Source organism: Pituophis catenifer, unplaced genomic scaffold (assembly GCF_029215685.1).
Source record: "Pituophis catenifer annectens isolate HBS135680 unplaced genomic scaffold, rPitCat1.0.hap2 SCAF_2, whole genome shotgun sequence".
In the NCBI taxonomy this organism is placed as follows: Eukaryota; Metazoa; Chordata; class Lepidosauria; order Squamata; family Colubridae; genus Pituophis; species Pituophis catenifer.
In genome coordinates, this window is record NW_027256882.1 from 30,038,864 (window position 1) to 30,061,151 (window position 22,288).

The 22,288-nt window shown below is 39.7% G+C and overlaps 2 protein-coding genes across 2 annotated transcripts in view; one reads left to right on the forward strand and one right to left on the reverse strand.

Moving 5' to 3' along the window:
• The window catches only part of LOC139310059 (uncharacterized), a 649,177-nt gene that overhangs the window by 560,320 nt on the left and 66,569 nt on the right, over positions 1-22,288 (reverse strand).
• Positions 455-20,823, forward strand: LOC139313471 (zinc finger protein 850-like). The gene is made up of 3 exons (XM_070939075.1): positions 455-699; positions 784-1,779; positions 19,722-20,823. The coding sequence occupies exons 1-3, from the start codon at positions 455-457 to the stop codon at positions 20,821-20,823; spliced, it is 2,343 nt and encodes a 780-aa protein (XP_070795176.1).

The window sequence follows — 22,288 nt, forward strand, 5'->3', positions numbered from 1 at the left end:
CCTTCCAATTCTGTTATTCTCTTCTGTTCTGCTGCAATGATATTTATGATACCCTGATAAGTAAAACCATAGAACTGAAGGAGGGTGAACTTTCTTTTTCACTGGACTGTATTTAAAACAACCTTTTGCACTGCTAAGAATTTGTGATTGATCCTGTCAAGAATTGAATTTCATCATTGAATGGATATTCGAACTTGGATCTGGGTAGTCTTCCATGTGTCAAATAAATCATGATTAATGTAAGAGCTTATTGGAGCATTGGAGCATGCTTGCCTTTTCATTTTCTCATCTTTTGCAACTATTTCATGCACAATTAAAGATACATTTTTATTTGAATCTTATAGACAAAGAGGATGGCAATAAGAGCATTCTGGACAGCATTCTGGTTCTTGGAAGGAAGAAGAAGGAGAGAAGCTCTACAAGTGCTACCAATGCAGTAAATGCTTTAGCAAGCATGGCAACGTGGACTCACACCAAGGAGAAACCATTTGAATGTCCTGAGTGTGGGAAATATTTCAATAGAAATTCCAACCTCATTAGACACCAGAGAATTCACACAGGTGAGAAACCCTTTGAATGTCCTGATTGTGAGAAAAGTTTCTCTCAGAATTCCCAGCTCATGAGACACCAGAGGACTCACACAGGTGAGAAACCCTTTGAATGTCCTGAGTGTGGGAAAAGTTTCAGTCAGAATTCCACCGGTATTAGCCACCAGATGATTCACACAGGCAAGAAACTCTGTAAATGTCTTGAATTTGGGAATAGTTTCAGTTGGAATTCTGACCTCATTGCACACCAGAGGACTCACACAGGAGAGAAACCCTTTGAATGTCCTGTTTGTGGGAAAAGTTTCAGTCAGAATTCCAGCCTGATAATACACCAGAGGACTCACACAGGGGAGAAACCATTTCAATGTCCTGTTTGTGGGAAAAGTTTCAGTGAGAATTCCAGCCTGGTGAAACACAAGAGGACTCACACAGGAGAGAAACCGTTTCAATGTCCTGTTTGTAGGAAAAGTTTCAGTCAGAATTCCAGCCTGGTGACACACCAGAGGACTCACACAGGAGAGAAACCTTTTGCATGTCCTGATTGTGGGAAATGTTTCAGTCAGATTTCCAATCTGGTTACACACCAGAGGACTCACACAGGCGAGAAACCCTTTGAATGTCCTGATTGTGAGAAAAGTTTCAGTACCAATTCCAGCCTGGTGAAACACAAAAAGACTCACACAGGAGAGAAACCGTTTCAATGTCCTAATTGTGGGAAAAATTTCAACAAGAGTTCCCACCTCATTAGCCACAAGAGGATTCACACAGGAGAGAAACCCTTTAAATGTCCTGACTGTGGGAAAAGTTTCAGTCAGAATTCCAGCCTCATTAGCCACAAGAGGATTCACACAGGAGAGAAACCCTTTAAATGTTCTGACTGTGGGAAATGTTTCAGTCAAAATTCCAACCTTATAAGCCACCGGAGGACTCACACAGGAGAGAAACCCTTTAAATGTCCTGATTGTGGGAGAAGTTTCAGTCACAATTCCATCCTGGTGACCCACCAGAGGACTCACACAGGAGAGAAACCTTTTCCATGTCCTGATTGTGGGAAAAGTTTCAGTCAGATTTCCAATCTGGTTATACACCAGAGGACTCACACAGGAGAGAAACTGTATGAGTGTCCAGAGTGTGGGAAAGATTTCAGTGCCAGGAGTAACCTTATAAATCATGTCCGTATACACATAGGGGAGAAACCATTTAAGTGTCCCAAGTGTGGACGGTCCTTCAGGCAACATTCCACCCTTACTGAACACAAGAAAATTCACCTGAGGCCTCAAGTGATGAGTGTAGAGAAGGCTTGAATTTCATTTCTTATGTCCCATTGTAAGTCCAGCTGAGAAACTGACTCTTTAATTTTATTACAAATTCTTTTTGTAATGGTATTTGCCTGATTTTTTGTAGGCAAATATGTAATGATATTAGGTGGGAAGGAGAAAAGAAGAAATTGCAACATATTAGTTTGATAATGGCTATCTGGCCATCAGCAGAAGAAGTTGCTGGATATTTATTTTTGCAGAAATTGTGCAATTATGTAAAAATATTTTGGGAGTGGTGTTTGCATTTTTACCATGGTAGATAATATAAATGCCACATACAGAATCCCAGCCTTTTTCTTCCTTGCTTGATCCGAGATTTTTAGCCTCAGAATTTTCCAGCCAGCATGTGTTGGGGATAGGAGCACTCAGACTATAGTTAGAGATTGTGGCTCCACATATAAGGAGAAAGCGAGAGGAGAAACAGAAGTAAAGGAGTTTAAAAGTTCATTTTTTCCTAAGAGCTCCTGGAATTCAGTGCACCAAGCATGTCTGTTCAGATTGTGTCAAGAATGAGGCACGCAAGTGGAAGATACCATATGAATAGCAAATATATCGGGGGAGTTTGGGGCAGTGACAAAAGCAGTGTAAAATTTCAGATGTAAAGGCTGTTGTGCCTTGCAAAGTGACCTTCATTGAGAAAAGCTGTAGGAATATTGAATTGAGAAAAGGGATTGTGTTTTTTTTTTAAAAAAAACTTTTTATATTTTAAACAAATCAAAAACATAAAAACAACCATCATCCATTACAGTCACAAAAAATGTATTGATTGGTTACAATACATTTGTGCTTAATCTCATATCCAAGATCCCGAATTTGCAAGCTAAATGTTGGAGATGTGAATGTGATGATGCAACTTATTATCATATATAATAATAATAATAATAATAATAATTTTATTTCTATACCGCCCTTCTCCCGAAGGACTCAGGGCGGTGTACAGCCTATTTAAAAACACAAACAAAACAATGATATAAAATTTAAAATAATTAAATAAATGGCTCAAATTTAAAACCCCAATAAATTTAAATGCCCCAATTTAAAACTATTGTATTGATAGTCCGGCCTGGCGGAACAACAGGGTCTTCAATGCGCAGAGAAACACCCGGAGGTCAGATATCTTACGAATTTCCGGGGGCAGTTCATTCCACAGGGCTGGGGCTCCCACAGAGAAGGCCCTCCCCCTGGGCGTCGCCAGCCGACATAACTTGGCTGACGGCACCCTGAGGAGACCCTCTCTGTGGGAACGAACTGGTCGGTGGGAGGCTATTGGTGGCAGAAGACGGTCTCGGAGGTACCCGGGTCCTATGCCATGGAGCGCTTTAAAGGTGGTAACCAACACCTTGAATCGCACCCGGAAGACCACCGGGAGCCAGTGCAGCTCGCGCAGGAGGGGTGTCACATGGGCATAACGGGTTGCGCCCATAACCACCCGCGCGGCCGCATTCTGGACCAGTTGGAGCCTCCGAGTGCTCTTCAAGGGGAGCCCCATGTAGAGAGCATTACAATACTCCAACCGGGAAGTAACAAGGGCATGAGTGACCGTGCGCAGGGCGTCCCGATCCAGAAAGGGCTGCAACTGGCGAATCAGGCGAACCTGATAAAAGGCCCCCCTGGCCACGGCCGTCATATGCTCTTCTAAAGACAGCCGCGCATCCAGGAGGACACCCAGATTGCGAGCCCTCTCCGTGGGGGGCAAAGATTCACCCCCAATAGTCAGCGATGGCACCTGCTGACTATATCGGGGCGCCGGAAGCCACAGCCACTCGGTCTTGGAGGGGTTGAGTCTGAGCCTGTTCCTCCCCATCCAGGCCCGCACGGCCTCCAGGCAGCGGGACATCACATCAAGGGCATCGTTGGGGTGGTCTGGGGTGGAGATGTACAGCTCATATATGGTGGACCTGTAAGAAAATCAAGGCATTTTGGATAAAAATTTGGTGGGTGATGCAGAACATTCTGAAAAAAAGGTTGAAATTTACTCCTCAATTGTTTCTACTGGGTAAACGACGGATTGTACAGTATTAGAGACTAAATTGATTTTGAACTTAATATCAGCAGCTAGGCTGTTGGTAGCGCAATACTGGAAGAAGGACTTTTTGCCTACTATTGAAGAGTGGATACTGAAAGTAATTAACTTAGCAGAAATGGCGAAAATCTCAGCGTATTTGAAGGACTATACACAAGAAAGATACGTATCGGAATGGAGAAGATGGATTGATTATATTCAAAATAAGTATCAGACAAGAAAATATCAAATAGCTTATGAATGAATGTTAAACTTTATTTTAGAAGTATTATGTTATGCATAGTGGAGTTAAGGTTTCAGGGGGGGATTAGGTAGTTTAAGAATAGTTAGGCTAATTTAGCTTATGATTGTTAATTGAAATACCCTGTATTTTGCTCTGGGAAGTCTGAGGGGGAGGGTGGGATGGGAAGGGGGGAAAAGGGTGGGGGGAATATTGAGGGGGGGGAATTTTCTTTGTAAAACTTTTCAATAAAAAAAAAAAAAAGAATTTTCCAGCCAGCATCTCTTGGGGATAGGAGCACTCAGACTATAGTTAGAGGTTGTGGTGCCACATATAAGGAGAAAGCGAGAGGAGAACAGAAGTAAAGGAGTTTAAAAGTTCATTTTTTCCTAACAGTTCCAGGAATTCAGTGCACCAAGCATGTCTGTTCAAATTGTGTCAAGAATGAGACACGCAAGTGAAAGAAACCATATGAATAGCAAATATATTGGGGGAGTTTGGGGCAGTGACAAAAGCAGTGTAAAATTTCAGATTTAAAGGCTGTTGTGCCTTGCAAAGTTTAGTTTAGTTTAGTTTAGTTTAGTTTAGTTTACTTTATTTGATTTGTATACCGCCCTACTCCCGAAGGACTCAGGGCGGTGAACAGCCAACAATAAAATACATAGATACAAAAAAATTAAAAACCAGATAAAATCAAATTAAATCATTTTGGCCCAGACAGATTAAAACACCCCAATAATTTAAAAACAGATTAAAATTTACATATTTAAAAAGACAAAGTGACCTTCATTGAGAAAAGCTGTAGGAATATTGAATTGAGAAAAGGGATTTTGGTTTTTTTTAAAAAAACTTTTTATATTTTAAACAAATCAAAAACATAAAAACAACCATCATCCATTACAATCACAAAAAATGTATTGATCGGTTACAATTCTTTTGTGCTTAATCTCATATCCAAGATTTACAAAAATATTTAATTTCTCTTTGACAATTTATTATATCTCTTTTTGATATTATTCACATTTATCAATTATTTAACCGTGGCTTATCTCCTGTAAAAAAGACCGCTTCCTACATTTTACTATTACATTTATTTCATATTTCATTTCCATGCTTTATTATCAAGCCATTGATAAAATAAATCCCATATCATATAATATTGTCGGTCTTCCTGTCCTCTAATTTCAAGTGTCAATTTACTCATTTCAGCACATTCCATAATTTTCTTAATAACCTCATCATCAGTAGGTAACTTCTCTCCTTTCCAATTTTTAGCAAATATGATTCTAGTCGCTATTAAAACATTCACAATTAAATATTGCAATTCTTTGTTGTATGTTTCTGGTAAGATCCCCAATAAAAATATCTCTGGTTTAAAGTCAATATGTTTCTTTGTCATTTTTTCCAACCATGTGTGTATCTTAGTCCAATATCTTTTAGCTTCTACACATGTCCACCACATATGGTAATATGACCCTGGAGTCTGATGACACTTCCAACATTTCTCCGATTTATTCTTAAACATTCTGGCTATTCTCGCCGGGGGTGGCATTTGTAAACATCTTATACAAATTCTCCTTATATGCTGTTGATATTGTCATTTTATAATTTTGCGACCACAGTTTTTGCCATTTCTCTAAGTCAATCCCATGACCAAAATTTTTCCCCCAGGCAATCATTGTTTCTTTAACTTGTTCTTCCAGTTTTACTTCTAATAAATAACCATACAGTTTTTTAATTACATAGTAATCAGAACCTGTTAAGATTATATCTAAATTCATCAAATTACTGTAAAAACCCTCTGTCTTAGAATCTTGATCATATCTAGACTGTATTTGCATATATGTAAACCAATCCATTTTTATCTCTTGTTCTTCTAGTTCTTGCTTCAATTTGAGTTCACCCTTATCATTCAATAATTCCCAATATCTAACAATTTGTTCCTTTCTAAATGTTATTGAAAGTGAGAATGCTTCAATAGTAGATAACCAGACTGGAATTTTTGAATAATGATATCTTTTGATCTTCTCCCAATTTAATAACAAAGACTCGTATATGTCTTCTAAAATAACCCTGTGTTTTTATACTCTTATACTACAAAAAAGCATGCCAGCCCACCAGCAAGTCATGTCCTTCTAAAGTCCACAATCTAGTATTTCTTAACGTTATCCATTCTTTAATCCACATCAAATTACTAGCTTGGTAATATACTGTAATTCCCAATCCGGCAAACCAAAACCTCCTCCTGCTCTAACATCTTGCAGCAATTTTAATTTTATCCTCGCCTTTTCACCCTGCCAAATATATTTTAACACAATTTTATTTAGATCTTCAAAATACTCTTTTCCCAACCTAATTGGGATTGTCTGGAATAAATATAAGATTCTAGGCAATATATTCATTTTGATAGTTGATATCCTTCCTATCAATGATAGTTGCAAGTTCTCCCATTTAGCCAAATCTGTCAGTATCTGCTGTTTAAGCTTATTATAGTTACTCTCCTTAAGTGTACTACACCTTGCTGTCAAATGTATCCCCAAATACTTAACCTTGTTCGTGACCTGCATCCTTGATACTTCCACCAACATTTCTTTTTGTTTTTTTAACATATTTTTTGTCAAAATCTTCATTTTATCTTTGTTTATTTTCAAACCTGCCACCTTACCAAATTCTCCTATTTTGTCTATCAGTTTATTTATTGATTCAATTGGATCTTCCAAAATAAACACCAGGTCATCCACAAATGCTTGCAACTTATATTCTTGATTTCAAATTTTCATTACTTTTATTTCTTTTTCTCTAATATTTCTATTTAGTACTTCTAGTGTTAACACGAACAACAGTGGTGACAATGGGCAGCCTTGTCTCGTTCCTTTTTGTATTATGATAGCTTCTGTCCATTCTCCGTTTATCATTATTTTTGCTATTTGTTTATGGTATATAGCTTCTATGGCTTGAATGAATTTTCTCCCAAAGCCCATCTGTTCCAGTTGTAGTAACATCAATCGCCAATTCACATTGTCAAAGGCTTTCTGTGCATCTAAAAACATCAAAACCATTTGCTTTTCCGGATGTGCCTCATAAGATTCCAAAGTGTCCAATATTATCCTCAAATTGTCTCTGATCTGTCTTTTTGGTAAAAATCCATTTTGATCTGAGTGTATAAAGTTATTTAAATATCTTTTAAGTCTTTCTACCAATATTGTAGCAAAGATTTTATAATCTGAATTTAGCAGAGATATAGGCCTATAGTTCTTGATTTGTTGTGGGTCAGCATCCTCCTTTGCGATAAGTGTTGTTGGATATTTATCCTACGGTTGGGTAGGTAATATATAGAAAAACTATGTTTGTGACTTGAAATGCTGGGGTAATTTGAGATGGCTTTATGTTCGTGACACTGTGGGGGCACAAATTAACATTACACGAAAGTTATTTCGCACATGACTCCTTAAGGATGGTGACATGTTAACACACCTGAATTACATGAAAGGCGTTTTTTGTGAGCTACATCAGAAGGAGGTGGTTTTTTCTGAGCAGCAACAGGTTTATATACTGTTATCATCGCTGGATGAGAGCTACAACGACGTAGTAACATCATTTGAAGTCCTCACACAGCAAGAACTAACTTTGGCCAATGTAACCTCGCGACTACTAGAAGAGGCCAGAAGGAGAGAAGAAAGAAAACAGCTGAGAGAAGAATCTGGGTTGACTAATGTAAATGCAAATGCAAATAACCATGTATATGTTGTGAAACATTGTTTTAATTGTGGCAAGAAGGGTCATATAGCCAAGTTTTGTAGAAGGCTGAAACAAACAACAATGGTTAAAGATAGGAAACAATGTAATGTAGTATGTCTGATAAGGCATCGGTTAACCATGAATCGTGGGTTATTGATAGCGGGGCGTCGCTGTGCATTATCAGAACTAGAACTTTTTACTTTTTGTAAAAATGTTGCCCAGTAACAATAAGATTTCTTTAGCAAACGGGTGAAAGCTAAAGGCATGTGGTGAGGGAACGGCGATATGTCCATACATAAAAGAAAAAATGCATATGTTATACGTTCCAAATCTAAACTTTAATTTATTATCGGTTAGAGTATTGGTTAAGCTAGGATATACAGTAACTTTTAGGGATAATGATTGTTTAATTGAAAAGGGTGGAACGAAGATTACTGGAAGATTGAAAGATGGTTTATATGTATTATCTAATAATCATGTTACAAATGCTGTATACTCAAATGTCAAACCACATGACAAATGTGTTCACTTGCTCCACAGACGAATGGGGCATATCAGTTTTAAGATGCTGCAGAGAACTGTTAAATTAGTTGATGGGTTGAAGCTGAAGCCATGTAACCAGTATTTAAATTGCAATATTTGTAATCAGCAAAAAAGCAGAACACTCCCTGCAAATAGGTTTGACAGATTTAAAACAAAGAGACCACTGGAAGTGGTATTCGCTGATCTAATAGGGCCAATGAAAGCTAGTCTAGGGGGTGCTTGTTATGTTCTAAGCATAGTTGATCATTACTCCAGGTATGGTTTTTGCTACCTATTGAGGAATAAGACAGATACATTTCGGTATTTTGTTCAGTGGATCAGGTTTGTCGAGAGAAAAACAAAGCAAAAAATGGTACCGAGTTTGTAAACACGAGGTTTAAATCAATGTTGGACAATGCTGATATAAAACATAAATGTTCAGCTCCATATAGACCACAACGTAACTCATATGTTGAAAGGAGAGGACAAACTTTACAAGCAATGATGAGAACAATGTTAGCTGATGCAGGTTTACCGGCCGGTCTATGGGGAGAAGCCATAATGTATGTAAATACACTCTTGAACAATGTTGTAAATACAACTACTAAGAAAATTCCCCATACTGTATGGCATGGAAAGAAGCTGGATTTGAGTTACATTCACACATTCGGGTCACCTGCATGGGTACATATTCCATCGCAGTTAAAACTTAAGGGCCAGAGTAGGGCACAACAATTAATATTTGTTGGTTATAATTCAAACCACAGATCCTACAGTTTTTGGCTAAAAGGAACAACAATGGTAGTTAACAGTGCGAATGCAAAGTTTATGGAGCATGTAGGGTGGAATAAATTGGGGACTGAGAATGAGGTTATCATTGAAACTCAGACTGAAGCTACTAATGAAATGCCAGAAATCCAGAACAAAGAGGTAGAGGAGGATGTAGTACAGGAACAGGTGAAGGTGGAGAGACCATCTGTAAGTCCTGATCTTCCAAGAAGGTCGAATAGAGTAGCAAAACCACCTGATAGGTATCAGGCAACAATGGTCTATCCAATAAACAAAGTTCCTACAACATATAATGAGTTAACCACGTTTCCACCTGAAGACCAGGAAGTGTGGAGATCTGCGATGACTAAAGAACTGAAATCTTTGCAGAATTTAAATGTTTATGAAACCATAAAAATACCACAAGGTAGAACTATACTCGGTAGTAAGTGGATATATAAATTAAAGACTGGTATAAAGGGTGAATCAATATATAAGGCTAGGCTGGTAGCTCAAGGATTTAATCTCCTGAAGATAATGATGAGGTATTCGCTCCAAGTTTAAAAGCCATTACACTAAGAGCAGCGTTGGTATGGGCAGCTAGATATAAATATATAGTTAATCATTTGGACGTAGAGACTGCATACCTACATGCACCACTACAGCACGAAATCTATTTAAAGAAACCCTCAGGATTAGAGGAGAATGGAACACCTGACTGTTGGTTATTAAGGAAAAGCCTTTATGGGTTAAAACAGTCAGAGTATGAATGGAACCAGTGTATTGTAAGAACATTAGAGAAGATTGGATTCAAAGCAGGATTAGCAGATCCATGTTTGTTTAGAATGGAGAGGGATGGTAAAGTATCATTATTACTTCTTTTTACTGATGACATAGCTTTGATTACAGAAAATGAACAAGAGACCAGCAGGATTGTTGATCAATTAAAAACTCATTTCAGAATTAAAAATTTAGGGGAGATACAACAATACCTGGGTTTACGAATTGAAAAAACCAGGGGAGGATTTAAAATATCCCAAACTGATAAAATCAATAATTTATTAAAACAATTTAGGATGGTGTTATGTAAATCATCAAAAACACCTATGGTTCAAAACTATTGTAACACTGATGTTAACAGTCCATTGTTTGATAAAGGGATTTACCAATCGCTGGTTGGCAGCTTATCATATATCAGCAATTGGTCTAGGCCCGATATTTCTTATAGTGTTAACCAATTGGCTAGGTTTAACAACCTACAGAAAGACACTGGCAGGGAGCAAAACGTATCCTAAGGTATTTGAAATATACCATGCATCATGCATTATATCTACAACCATCAGAAGATTTACCCGTAATTGCTTATGTGGATGCTAGTTTCGCAACAGATGTGAATACAAGGAAATCAACCTCAGGAATCGCTATATTTCTGGGAAAGTCTTTGATATGGTGGCGTTCAATTAGATAGAAGCATTTGAGTATGTCTACAATGGAGGCAGAATTTTCTTGTTTATCTTTATTATGTACTAATCTGATTAGTATTAAGCAACTGATACTAGATATAGGAATAAATATAAGAGATCCTATAACAGTATACGAAGATAATCAGGCAGCGATTCAAATGGCGACGAATATAGCTGTCAAAACTAGAACGAAGCATACAGATCTTCGGTATCTAAATGTAAGAGAGTGTATAATGAACAGGATGATAGAACTTGTATATTGTGCATCGGAAGACAATGTGGCTGATCATTTCACGAAAGCACAAGGAAGTAGGAAACATAAAGATACATATGAACAATATGGTTTGAGATTGTAAATATATTAAGCTACCCAAAGGGGAGAATGTTGGATATTTATCCTACGGTTGGGTAGGTAATATATAGAAAAACTATGTTTGTGACTTTAAATGATATAAGAAGAATGATTGGCTGTGCTATTAACAGGCAGCCATAAAAGTAGACAGGAAGCCCGGGAGCTCCTGCTCCTGCTATTTGATGTTTGATCTCCTGAAGAGGGACTGTGGGTGACTGAAGAGAACTGTAAGCAAACTATGTTTTGTGTTGGAGAGTGATTATTCAAAGATGTGTTGGGGGCGAAGCATTGGCCCCCACGGAAAGGGCTCGCAACTTGGATGTCCTCCTGGATTCACAGCTGTCTTTAGAAGAGCACTTGACGGCCGTGACCGGGAGGATTTTTCATCAGGTCCGCCTGATCCGCCAGTTGCGTCCCTTTCTGGATCGGGACTCGTTACGCACAGTCACTCATGCCCTCGTCACCTCCCGTTTGGACTATTGTAACGCTCTCTACATGGGACTCCCCTTGAGCGCTCGGAGGCTCCAACTGGCGCAGAGTGCGGCCGCGCGGGTGGTGATGGGAGCGACGTGGCGCTCCCATGTAATGCCTCTCCTGCACGAGCTGCACTGGCTCCCGGTGGTCTTCCGAGTGCGCTTCAAGGTTTTGGTCATCACCTTCAGAGCGCTCCATGGCTTAGGACCTGGCTATTTACGAGACCGCCTGCTGCCACCAATAGCCTCCCACCGACCAGTACACTCCCATAGAGAGGGGCTCCTCTGGGTGCCGTCGGCCAAACAATGTCGACTGGCGGCCCCCAGGGGGAGAGCCTTCTCTGTGGGGGCACCTATGATCTGGAACGAGCTCCCCCCCAGAGATACGGAGGATTCCGGATCTGCGTACCTTCCGTCGCGCGCTTAAGACGTTCTTATTTCATCAAGCTGGCCTGACCTAAATTTTTCCTCTTTTTAAATGGAAATTTTAAATTTGGTTTTAATTTATTGGGATTTTAGAATTGGTTCAGCCAAATTTATTTAATTAGTTTCATCTCTATTTTGAATTTTGTATCTATATGTTTTATTTTATGGCTGTTCACCGCCCTGAGTCCTTCGGGAGTAGGGCGGTATACAAATTTAATAAAATGAAAATGAAATGAAAAAAATGAAGGAAGAATTTTGATGGTGAAAATAATAGATAACAATAGGAAAATACTGTTAATAGCTATATATGCTCCAAGTGACAATCAAGATGATTTCTATGGAAAATTACATATGAAATTAATTGAATTGGACTATGATAACATCTGCATAATGGGAGATTTCAATGGAATAGTGGATGGGAAAATGGACTATAATACACAAAAGAAAACAAACCAAAGTAGGAGAATTCTACCGAAATCTTTTTTCAAGATGATAGAGAAAATAAATTTAAAAGATGTATGGAGAGAAAGAAATGCTAAAAATAGACAATATATATTTTATTCTAATAGACACCTATCATGGTCTAGAATAGATATGATATGGATGACAATGGAATTGACCTCGAATATAGAAGAAATTGACATAGAAGTTAATACTTGGACAGACCACAATCCAATGATGGTGAGATGGAAAGGACAAAAGAGAAGATCCAGATGGACTTTAAACACTATAGTACTAAAAGAAAAGGACTTTGTACAGAAAATGGAGAAAGAATTGGCCTTTTTCTTCAAAGAAAATAGAAAAGAGGATACATCAATGCACAATACGGTGGGATACTATGAAAGCTTACACCAGAGGCCTGATAATCGACTATATAAGAAAAAGAAATATTAAGAAAAGACAAACTTATAAAAAGGGATTGTGGTTTTGAGCACAGGATCTCCAGGTTCATTCGCAATTCCTGCTGTGAACTCCTTCACTTGCAGGTGCCTCCTTGTTAGCCTTTGACGGCTTAGGTGTGAGCAGCACCAAGGGACTGATACTTTTGTGGTCTCCGCCGCCGCTTGGGAACATGTGAGGAAAAAATTGTACAGTAGATAATGTTTAATTTCTAAAACAGCATTGCATAAGAATCATGAATAGCTTTTGAGAAAGAAAAATAAAGGAAAGTCTCAGCATTTCTGTAAACGTTGGAAGAATGTAATGCAAAACAGTCTTCCCAACACATAGAAGATGTTTCCTGTGCTTTCACTTCTCTTCCAGGGATCCTTAATTTTTTTCAAACTGTATCCTTCAAATATGTAGATGGATTATCCTGATTTTGCTGGGATTGGAAGACACAAAAAAATCCAAGATTGTTTGTTTCACCAACACAATTCAAACACAATTCATTTCATGTGATACCTTTGCAGGACACTCAACAACCAGGCCAAGTGTGTGGAGAAACCAAGAGGCTCTTGGCCTGAGTCTTAAATCCAAGTGATTTAGAATTTAAACATGTGCAAAATTTCTAAAATTTAAAATAGTAAAAATATATTTAATCAATTTTCCTTGTTTTCTTTCCTTGGTGTCACATTTTTATCATTTCTCATCTTACAGTACACCATTTTTGTCATTTCTCATCTTATTATAGTTAGGAGTTGGAAATATGATTCCAAAGCCTCTGACTCTCTTACAGAGCTATATACATAACAATATCAAGCAAAATTAAATAAAGCCAACCTAAGAGTCAGAAGGGATGGTCTACAGGACCAGGTCTGGGGAGAGATTTATCAAGATGATTAAGGCAATATACTATAAACAAACCACAAAGGTAAATGGAGATATGAATGAAAAGGTTAACATCAGAAAGGCTACAAGACAGGGATGTCCCATGTCACCATTATTATTTGTATTGACACTAGAAGTATTAAATAGAAGTATTAGACAGGATAAGGAGAAAAGGTATGGAAATAAAAAAGGAAGAATACAAATTACAGGCATCTGCAGATGATTTGGTTTTTATCTTAGAAGATCCACAAGAAACAGGATGGCTTCCGGTTTGGCGTCATGGCGAGACAGTCGGGGAAATAGCGGGCTCTGATGAGCCCCGCGAAAACCCCGGCTGCTGCCCTGCCGCCAATGGGTCTTCGGACCGGAACTGTCCTGCAGGGACGGGGGGAAAGGAGGGGCACCTCAGATGACTGAGAAGAACAGGCAAGTTCCTTGGAGGTCAGGGGGAACCCTCTATGAGTCGGTGGCAGTTTCGGCAGCCATGGCGGCTGCCATGAAGCTGGTACAATCAGGCAAGAGATGTGCTGGAGGAAAGTGGATTGAAATGGAGCTCTTTGAAGCTGGATGAGTGACAACCAACCCAGGCTTGAACAACGCCTAGAGCAAGATTAACATCTATAAGACCCCTAGCCATAAATTAGCGGCTGAACAACAAAGGGGCTGAAAGTTTAAAATGCTACTTTAAAGAAACAAAGATATGGAAATAAAAAAGGAAGAATACAAATTACAGGCATTTGCAGATGATTTGGTTTTTATCTTAGAAGATCCACGAGAAACAGGGCCAAAATTAATAAAAAGAATAGAAGAGTATGGCGAAGTGGCAGGATTGAAAATAAATAAAGAAAAAATTAAGATTTTAGTGAAAAATATTACAGAGAAACAGAAAAAAGTTAATGAAGAAATTAGACATTCAGATTACTAAGAAAGTAAAATATTTAGGGATTCAATTAACAGCAAGATGTGTAATGATTAAGGAAGATAATTATAAGCTGATGCAACAAGTCAAGATAGATTTGGAAAAATTGGAAAGTTTGCAATTATCGTTGATATGAAGAATAGCCACAATTAAGGTATATTCCCAAGATTATTGTACTTGTTTCAAACAATTCCGATAAAATTGGAGAAAAAAAAATACTTTGAGGATAATATTAATATTAATAAAGTAATATTAAAATATATTTGGCAGGGGGAGAAAGCAAGAATTAATTTTAAAATGTTACAGGATACAAGAACTAGAGGAGGTTTTGGATTACAAATTGGGAACTATACTACCAGGCAGCAGTGTTAACATGGATGAAAGAATGGATTGTACTGAGAAGCACAAGATTTCTGCATTGGAGGGACATGATTTACAACTGGGTTGGCATGCCTTATGGTATGGGAAAAATAAGATACATGGTTACTTTCAAAGACACTATATAAGAAATATTTTATTGTTAGTTTAGGAGAAAATTAGAGAACCGCATTATTTGAAGATACCAATTTGGCTTTCAACAATGGAAGCACTTGTTCATCCAAATCTCTATATATAAAAGCGAAAACCACTCATTTATTTATTTATTTATTTATTATCGGACTTATATGCCACCCTTTCTCCACAAGGACTCAGGTGGCTCACAGCAATAAACAACAAGTCCAATTAAAATTCAACAATAAAAACTAAAATTCCCATTAAAACCCCGTTCAGTCCAGGCCAGCTTGGTGAAACAGCCATGTTTTAAGGTCACAGCGGAAGGAGCGAAGGTCGGGGGCTACCCGGAGCTCCAAGGGGAGCTGATTCCAGAGGGTAGGTGCGCCCACAGAGAAGGCTCGCTTCCTAGGGGCCATCAGCGACATTGTTTGGCCAATGGGACCCCAAGTAGGCCCTCTCTATGTGAGCGCACGGGGCGATGGGGAGCTGTTGCTGGCCGCAGGTAATCCGCCAAATACCCCGGGCCTAAGCCATGTAGGGCTTTATAGGTAATCACCAGCACCTTGAACCTCACCCGGAGGGCAACCGGTAACAATGCACGTCACGCAGGAGACTTGTAACATGGGAGCATCGGGACATTCCCATCACTACCCGCGCGGCCACATTCTGCACCAGCTGAAGCCTCCGAGTGGTTTTCAAGGGCAGCCCCATGTAGAGAGCGTTGCAATAGTCGATCCGGGAGATGACGAGTGCATAGGTGACCATGCGTAGGGCATCTCGGTCCAGGTAGGGGTGCAATTGGCGCACCAGACAAATCTGGGCAAATGCCCCCCTGGTCATGGTTGTGACATGGTCTTCTAAAGTCAACCGTGCATCCAGGAGGACGCCTAAGTTGTGCGCCCTATCCACAGGGGGCAACACCTCTCCCCCTATGACCAAAGATGGAATATTCCCTTGGAACCGAGATGCCAGTACCCACAGCCACTCTGTCTTGGCATGGTTGAGTCGGAGCCTGTTCCTCCCCATCCAGAGCCGCACCGCCTCCAGGCATCAGGACATCACATTGAGGATATCACTGGGCTGGTTCAGGGTGGATATAAAAAGTTGGGTATCATCAGCATACTGATGATACCCAACCCCGAAACCACGGATGATCTCCCCCAGCAGCTTCATATAGATGTTAAACAGCAGGGGAGAGAGAACCGACCCCTGAGGAACCCCACATGTGAGGGGCCTCAGGATCGACCTCTGCCCCCCCACTAACACCACTTGCGAGCGTCCCGAGAGGTAGGAGGAGAACCACCGTAAAACAATGCCTCTCACTCCCAACCCCTTGAGGTGCCGCAGCAAGATACCATGGTCAATGGTATCAAAAGCCGCCGAGAGATCTAACAGGACCAGGACAGAGGAATATCCTCTGTCCCTAGCCCTCCAGAGATCATCCACCAGTGCAACCAATGCCGTCTCCGTGCTGTACCCGGGCCTGAAACCTGACTGGTACGGGTCTAGGTATGATGCTTCATCCAGGATTACTCATGCTGTAATCACGAAATCTCCAGAATCTACAAATTTGCCACATATGTTTCTCTTGGCTTCTAGGTGCTCACTAAGAAAGGATTTTTCAAAATGACTATCAGAGCATTAGTATTTCCTATATTATAACATGATCTGATGCTAATGAGTTAGACGTACTCCTCCCTTCCCAACTTGAAAATAACTCTGGAGAGAACGGGATAGCATAGGACAGGCTTCTGTGGGGCAAGGCTGAGCTAGAGAAGGGGTTAGAAAGCCTGAGGGAGAGAAGGGGTGTCAGAGAATGTAGATTTAATAGCTGTAAGCTGATGGAAGGTTGTAAGCGGAGGCAACTGAGAGCTGATGCAATGGGAATGATTCAGCATTTAGAATTGCCGGTTTAAGACTCTGATGGGGTCCACACAAGACTGTTACCGTTTTAAGAGGTGTCTATATATAGGTGACCATTAGAGGGTGTATCTCTCGTGTATCTCATTGCTCTCCTTGTGTCCGTAGCTGTATGTTAAGGTATCTACCATGTATATGTATGCATATATTTCATTGTATATAAACCACTGTTAATTATCTAAAGGCTCTGTGTGCTGTGTTTTGCTCCTGGGTTTATCTCATGATACTAGTCACTCTGCAAAACTGTGACAAGGGGATAGGATAGTAGACGTTTCTGTGGGGTAAGGTTGAGGGAGAGAAGGGGATAGTATAGGGGAGGATTCTGTGGGGCAAGGCTGAGGGAATGAAGGGGAGAGGAAAGGCCAATCATAACTACTCATTAATTTTCAAGCTGCAAGTGTCAGTTTATCAAGCCCCATCACATACTTTCATAGCGAAGCACGGATATCCAGCTAGTATCACTAGTATGGGAAATATTGTTAGATATAAAGACATTTTGAATGAAAAGGGTGAGCTCAAAACTAAACACGAGTTGAAAGAGCAAGGGATTGATATGGTTTGGTATACACAATTGCAAATACAATATAGATATGAACAAGATACTAAATTATATGGTTCTTATATGGATTTGACAGAATTGTATAAGATATTAACAGGAATAGAAGAGAGGGTGATAAACTATAGCTATTTATTGGGTATCAAATTAGAAGAACAAGTGAAGAATGATAGCATGGGCAAAAAATTTTGGTTATACAATAGAATTAGAAAAATGGCAGCAACTATGGGATAGAAATTACAAATTAACAATGTCAACCGCATATAAAGAAAACTTGTAGATGATGTTTTATAGATGGCATTTTCCGCCAGCAAGATTGGCAAAGATGTTTAAAGACAAATCAGATAAATGTTGGAAATATTACCAGACATCTACGTTGTATTATCATATGTGATGGAAATGCACAGAAGCCAAAAAATACTGCACAAAAATACATACGTGATTGGAGAAGATGATACAACAATATATTGATTTGAAACCCGAAATATTTTTGTTGAGAATTTAACAAAAATGTAATAACTGCAGCTAGAATTGTATTTGCACAAGTATTGTAACTGTAATTGTATTTCACATTTGAAAAGTGAAGAGATTCCTACGGATGAGAATGGGATTAGGAAAATATTAGAAAGTGCAGAAATGAATAGGTTAACACTTGCAATTAAAGAGAAGGAACAAACTGAATATTATATTGTATGGGAACTATTTTACCAATGGTTAGAGAATAAATATGCAAGTTAGAAATAAAAGTAATTAGTGAAATATAGAAAATATATTAATGAATATGGCTGTAAATTTATTGCACAAGACATTTGTACCCAAATGACACACTGTTTAATGGAAGATAGTTTGTATTAAAAAAAAAATAAAAAAAAAATAAAAAAAATAAGTTGTGGTGCTCCAACATTTGAGGCTTTTCAGAAGAGATGAGAGAGAGAGCCACTTTTCCGAAATGGTATAGAGTCTCCTGCTTGAGCAGAGGCTGGATTAGAAGACCTCCAAGGTCCCTTCCAATTCTGTTATTCTCTTCTGTTCTGTTGTGATGATATTTATGATACCCTGATAAGAAATGAAGGAGGTTGTACTTTCTTTTTCACTTGACTGTATGTGAAAACAACCCTTTGCATTGCTAAGAATTTGTGATTGGCCATTCAACAAGTGAATTTCATCATTGAATGGATATTCGAACTTGGATCTGGGTAGTCTTCCATGTGTCAAATGAATCATAATTGATACAGTATAAGAGCTTATTGGAGGATTGTGGCATGTTTGCGTTTTCATTCTAATGTAAACTTCTTTCTTTTTTTTCCTAATCTTTTGCAACCATTAAAGATACTCTTTTATTTGAAGACAAAGAGGAAGGCAATAAGAACACTCTGGACAACTGAGGATAACAAGCAACATTGAATAGCAAAACAAGTCAGTCCAAAAATCAAAATATTTTCCATTTCCTTCAGAGAGCCACACAATTCTTCATCTTCCTCAGCAGCTGGGAGAGAAATGAGAAAAAAATCAAGAAGAGATTTCTAGCTGGGAACAGTACAGTGTGAAATTCAAGCATACATTACATGAAAAGTCAAGGGAGATCATTTTTCCATTGAGCAAAAGAGGGGAATATCTTGAAGTCAGTGGGGAGGAAAAGGTCAATTGGAAAGCCATGTAGAGCAGACAGAGTTGCAGGCCTTGCTCTGGGAGGAAAAAAATACCACTAAATCAAAGCACCACTAAAGAAGGGATCATCCATATTTTGGACCAATATGAGTTGTGGAAAAGCTCCATAAATGTGCCTGTTGTGGAAAAGATACAACTTGCAAATCACAGCAGATTATGTCTGAGAGGATCCCGACTGGAGAAAAGCCACACAATGCTCTAATGTGGCAAAACCTCTGATCAGAACAAGTATGTTGTGGTTCTTGAAAGGACCCACACATGAGAGAATCCGTACAAGTGCTCCCAATGTGGTAAATGCTTCAGCAAGCATGGCAATGTGGACTCACACCAAGGAGAAACTGTTAGAATGTCCTGATTGTGGGAAATGTTTCTGTGATAATTCCAGCTTGGTGATACACCAGAGGAGTCACACAGGAGAGAAACCGTTTGAATGTCCTGATTGTGGAAAATGTTTCAGTCAGCATTCCAACATGGTGACACACCAGAGCACTCACACAGGAGAGAAACCGTTTGAATGTCCTATTTGTGGGAAAAGTTTCAGTAAGAATTTCAGCCTTATTGGCCACCAGAGGACTCACACAGGAGAAAAACCCTTTGAATGTCCTGATTGTGGAAAACGCTTCAGTCAGCATTCCAACATGGCGGCACACCAGAGCACTCACACAGGAGAGAAACCGTTTGAATGTCCTATGTGTGAGAAAAGTTTCAGTAGGAATTCCAACCTTATTGGCCACCAGAGGACTCACACAGGAGAAAAACCCTTTGAGTGTCCTGATTGTGGAAAAAGTTTCAGTCAGCATTCCAATCTGGTGACACACCAGAGGACTCACACAGGAGAGAAGCCCTTTAAATGTCCTGATTGTGGAAAAAGTTTCAGTCAGCATTCCAGCCTGGTGAAACACCAGAGGTCTCACACAGGAGAGAAACCTTTTAAATGTCCTGAATGTGGGAAAAGTTTCAGTATGAATTCCAGCCTTACTGGCCACCAGAGGATTCACACAGGAGAGAAACCCTTTGAGTGTTCTGATTGTGGGAAATGTTTCTGTGATAATTGCAACCTGGTTATTCACCAAAGGACTCACACAAGAGAGAAACCATTTGAATGTCCTGATTGTGGGAAAAGTTTCAGTACCAATTCCAGCCTGGTTAGACACCAGAAGATTCACACAGGAGAGAAACCATTTGAATGTCCTGAGTGTGGAAGAAGTTTCAGTCTGAATTCCAGTCTGGTTAAACACCAGAGGACTCACACAGGAGAGAAACCTTTTGGATGTCCTGAGTGTGGAAGAAGTTTCAGTCTGAATTCCAGTCTGGTTAAACACCAGAGGACTCACACAGGAGAGAAACCGTTTAAATGTCCTGACTGTGGAAAACATTTCAGTCAGAATTCCAACCTCATTTGCCACCAGAGGATTCACACCGGAGAGAAACCCTTTGAATGTCCTGACTGTGGGAAAAATCTCAGTACTAGGGTTAACCTTATAAACCATGTCCTTATACACACAGGGGAGAAACCATTCAAGTGCTCCGAGTGTGGACAGTGCTTCAGGCAACAATCCACCCTTATCGCACACAGGAAAATCCACATGAGGCCTCAAGTGAGAAGTGTAGAGAAGTGTAATTTGACTACAAAGAATTTGTAATGGGGAAGAGGAAAATAAAAATTGGAACATATTACTTTGATAATGGCTATCTGGTCTTCAGCCTTCAAAATTACACTTGTGAGATATAAAACGCCCAAATGGTATACTCACAATGTGAAGACAAGTCTGGTTCACAATTCAAAGGTTTATGTCAGATGTGCCTCCGTTCAAAACTCAAGAAAAAACTCCATGTTTGTAGATAAAGATACTTTTACTGAGTATGAACTGAATGCAGCAAAAGAAAAGCAAAGTCTGAGGCAATAGGCACAAAAATTACATATTGAAAGCATCACCAAATCCCTTCCCCCAAGGACCCAAATTGTGTGTCCAATCCACATCTTCCCAAGGTGTCATGTGGGATACTTCTTCAGATGGCCCCATCTATCTGGTATGCCGGAACAGTTGACCTTGATAGCTATCAGCTCTCTGCAGCTGCTATGAGGACAGTGAGAATTTTCCTCTCTTTTTCGAGACATCACCACCAGCTCATTTTCCCCACCTCCCAAATACCAGCAATGCCTCCCCCCCCCGTTACAATGGCAGCTGAAAGCAAGCAAGCATCATAGAGGCTGACAGTTTATTTCAAAAAGCGTTTGCAAAAGCGTTTGCAAGTCTCTTCCCAAGCAGATTGAGTACAAGGAGAGCAAAGCACAATTTTCAATCCTGTCACGTATAAATGACTTACCCATACAAGCAGGTACACATGACCCAGGACTGCAAGGGTTAACACACACACACACCATACACCCACCTCTTCCCTAGACCACTCCTTACCTCAGACTCCGTCTCCCAGGTATTTAAGGTTGCCCCATGCTGCTCCACATGTTCTTACTGATGATTCCTGTAAAGAGATGGTCCATGTAAATAAAAGGTAACCTGTTTAACCACTGATGAGTCTATGTCTGTTATTGGGTACGATCCTTGAAATTAGTAACAAGATGTTAGCAGAGGATGGTTTAATGACCCAATAACAAGGAGATATGCCAGAAAGACAAATTGCAGCCGAAGAAAAGAAGAAACCTGTTCTGTCCCCAACCACATGCACACACACCAACAGACGTTCAAGAGTTAAAGACCAAACCAGCCGGCAAAATCCTTTTCCTTATGCTAACGGAACTTGGCAACAACCTAGTGGCTGCCTGTCAAGAGTTTATTATTTACGAAGGAGAGATAACTTCTCCCCACTTCTGGTACATCAAAAGAAACAGCTCAATAATTACGGAGTCAATCAAGTCCAGAGATAATCCAGCAAAGTCTATAGCAAAAGTCCGGCAATGCAGAATGGCGTGGAAGCTTTCAGCTTTGTTCATCACAATGTTTGACTGGCCACCACGCTCCCTTTTATATCCTGTGGGGTGTGGTCCAATGACTCAGCCTAATCTTGGGCATGCCTTTTCTTCTGTTGCGCGCGCTTATCTCTGCGACGCTGGTGTGGATCCAGCCAAGACTCATTACCCTCATCACT